Here is a 3,234-nt window from a genome sequence, read left to right on the forward strand (position 1 = left end):
AAATTTCTCGGATTTTTAAATGATCAGCGTGGAATTGAGGCCAACCCTGAAAAGATTCAAGTCGTCCTGGACATAAGTCACCAAGGACGATTAAAGAAGTACAAAGATTGACCGGCTGTTTAGCAACACTTGGTAGGTTTCTATCAAGATCAGGGGATAAGTGCCGTTATTTCTTTCAAACCATTAAGAAGAAAGCCATGTTTGAATGGACAGAGGAGGCCGAGGAAGCATTCATACAGCTAAAAAGCCACCTTCATACATTTCCTCGGCTCGTCAGTCCACTCAAGAGTGAGAAGCTATTTATCTATCTCGCCATCTCTAAACACTCTCTAAGTGTCGTCCTAATTGCTGAACGGGACGGCCACTAGATCCCAGTCTACTTTATCAGCCATGTACTTCACAACGCTGAGCTGAAGTATCCCCCTATTGAAAAATTTGGTTTGGCATTATACATGACATCGAAAAAGCTGCGGCCATACTTCTTGGCACATTCAATTGTGGTCTACACAGACCAACCTCTGAAGAAGCCATTTACAACTCTAGAGGCAAGTGGCCGTATGCTCAAGTGGGCCTTGGAAATGAGAGGCTTTGACATTGCGTTTGAGCCAAGAAAAGCAATCAAGGGACAAGCCTTTGGTGATTTTTTAGCTGAGATGACTCGGCCGGATCTTCAGCCAGCCGGAGACCAGATCTGGAAGGTGTTCGTGGATGGTAGTGCAACAGCTACCGGGTGTGGTGCGGGTGTCATATGTCAGTCTCTTGAGGGAGATAAGTTTGAGTACGCTATGAGATTTCAGTTTCAAGCCTCCAATAATGAGGCCGAGTATGAAGCCCTCCTGGCCGACCTTAGATTGTGTAAGGCGGCAGGAGCAACAAAAGTTGATGTAAGCTCGGACTCCCTACTTGTAGTCGGCCAGGTGAATGGAGACTTCGAGGCAAGGGAGGCAGCTATGATGAAATACCTGAAAATTGTAAAGGATGAGGCTAAGGGCCTAGATCATTTTACTCTACAACAAGTTCCTCGTTCGTCTAATCATCAGGCGGACACCCTCTCTAAATTAGCATCCTCAGCATCATGTGATACCCCCAGGTCGGTATTTTGGGAGGTAAAGGAAAGAAGGAGTATTGATGCCGAGCCGGTACATATCATTGATAGAAGCTCTACTTGGATGGACGGGATCATATCTTATCTAAAGGATGGATTACTCCCGGCCGATCCTAAAGACAGCTGGCTGATGAAAAAGAGATCGGCCTGTTTCGAAATGAAGCAGGGGGAGTTGTTTAAAAATGCATTTGTGAAGCCGTACCTAAAGTGTATTACTCCTGAGAAAAGATATGATGTCCTGGACGATCTTCACCAGGGGCAGTGCGGCTCTCATATTGGAGGACGAGACTTGGCTAAAAAGGCTGCCCATCTGGGCTACTATTGGCCGAGCTTAAAGTCAGACTCCATGAAAATGGTGAAGAAATGTAACAAGTGCCAGAGATTTGCAACTTTGATCCACCGCCCCGCCAACAGTTTGTCGGCCATCAGTAGTCCGCTCCCCTTTGCCAAATGGGGGATGGATATTTTAGGACCGTACACACCAACATCTGGAAAAAGGCGTTATGTGTTTGTAGTAGTAGACTACTTCACAAAGTGGGTGGAGGCCGAGGCTGTACGGGGCATCAAGTGGACGGATGTTTCAGCCTTCATATGGAAGAGTATCATTATACGTTTTGGCGTTCCTCAGTCTATGGTATTCGACAATGGAACGCAGTTTGAAACGCCTCAACTCAAAGAATGGTTGGAGGACCAGGGCATAGCTTATTGCTTTGCTTCAGTCGGCCGAGCACAAGCCAATGGCCAAGTAGAGGCATACAACAAGTTGATCTCCAATGGAATCAAGCGCAAGCTTGAAAGGGCAGACGGCTTATGGGCTGATGAGTTGGTTAATGTATTATGGTCCATATGAACCACGACCAAGAGCTCCACAGGAGAAACTCCATTATTCTTGGTCTATGGCGCCGAGGCTGTCCTCCCAATTGAGATGTATGAGCCCACCCTTAGGGTGATGCTATATGATGAAACGGCCAATTGAGAAGCCATGAAGACCGCCTTAGACTTCAGACTTCCTTCCTAAAGCTAGGGGCAACGCGGTGCTTAGACATGAAATCTATCGCACAAGGATGACAAGGGATACAATCACCGAGTGTCAAGGCGGCCGCTAAAATTGGGAGATCTGGTCCTAAGGAAGATGGAGGTTGTGGGACGAGCAAATGAAGATAGAAAGTTGACCCCAAACTGGGAAGGGCCGTATCGAATCAGGGAAGAAGTCCGAGATGGGACTTACCGTCTTGAAGCCATGAACGGCCGACCAATTCCGCGTACATGGAACACTGAAAATTTGAAGAAATATTATGTTTAAGTTTAGTACTTAGCCAAAAAGCTGTATATACAGCTAGGTCTGCTGACCGAGCAATGTAAGCCGTACGGCCACAACAATGTAATTTTGACAAATTAATGAAAAGTCAAACATTATTATATTATTTTCCATTCTATTTATGCTTATTTGAACGGTCATAGTCTACACAGAAACGCCGCGTGAAATTTGTGATTAGGTAGCTTGCAACACATCAACCCGGTCGCAGAATAAAATAAAATTAAATAAAATAAAAATGAGCGACTTGACCTTAAGTCGGATGTATACGTCCGTCCCTCACTAAGACGGACGGAAAAGGTAAGGTACCCTATGAAACCCCTATAATGGGGCAAGGGCATACCTAGGTATCCCAGCCCAGCCAAAACTTAGAAATTTTAAGTTGAGATCATACTTGAAATTTTTTAAGCGCGTCCGAACGATAGTTTCAACGGACAAACTCGCATAAAGACAATCGAACGGCCAAATAATGTGTTGATTCGGCGTACCACCTAGTCCAAGGGCAATCATTACTATGATTTGATTGACTTACTAGTAGTCATACCCCCCCAAGGTATAAATTCTACCAAGTCAATCACACCACTTAAAATATGGACTAGGCGGACGCCGAATAAAGGGGCATACCCCCCATTGTACGAAGATACAAAAACGTGTAAAAAGTACGCGTACGAAAAAGAAAAAACATGTTAAATGGAAAATTTGCAAAGTATGAAGCAAAATAGAAAACTTGGATTAATAAAAAGACCCGCTTAAAAGGCGGCAAAGTATCTTACATAAAACCGCTCGAAAAGGCGGCAGATAAAGAAAATAGAAA

The 3,234-nt window shown here is 44.7% G+C and overlaps 1 protein-coding gene across 1 annotated transcript; it reads left to right on the forward strand.

Annotated features, from left to right (window-relative positions):
* The first annotated feature begins 452 nt into the window (after positions 1-452).
* LOC110725991 lies at positions 453-1,955 on the forward strand. The gene has a single exon (XM_021905467.1). The coding sequence runs from the start codon at positions 453-455 to the stop codon at positions 1,953-1,955; it is 1,503 nt and encodes a 500-aa protein (XP_021761159.1).
* Positions 1,956-3,234: the final 1,279 nt, after the last annotated feature.

Source organism: Chenopodium quinoa, unplaced genomic scaffold (assembly GCF_001683475.1).
Source record: "Chenopodium quinoa cultivar QQ74 unplaced genomic scaffold, ASM168347v1, whole genome shotgun sequence".
Classification (NCBI taxonomy): domain Eukaryota; kingdom Viridiplantae; phylum Streptophyta; class Magnoliopsida; order Caryophyllales; family Amaranthaceae; genus Chenopodium; species Chenopodium quinoa.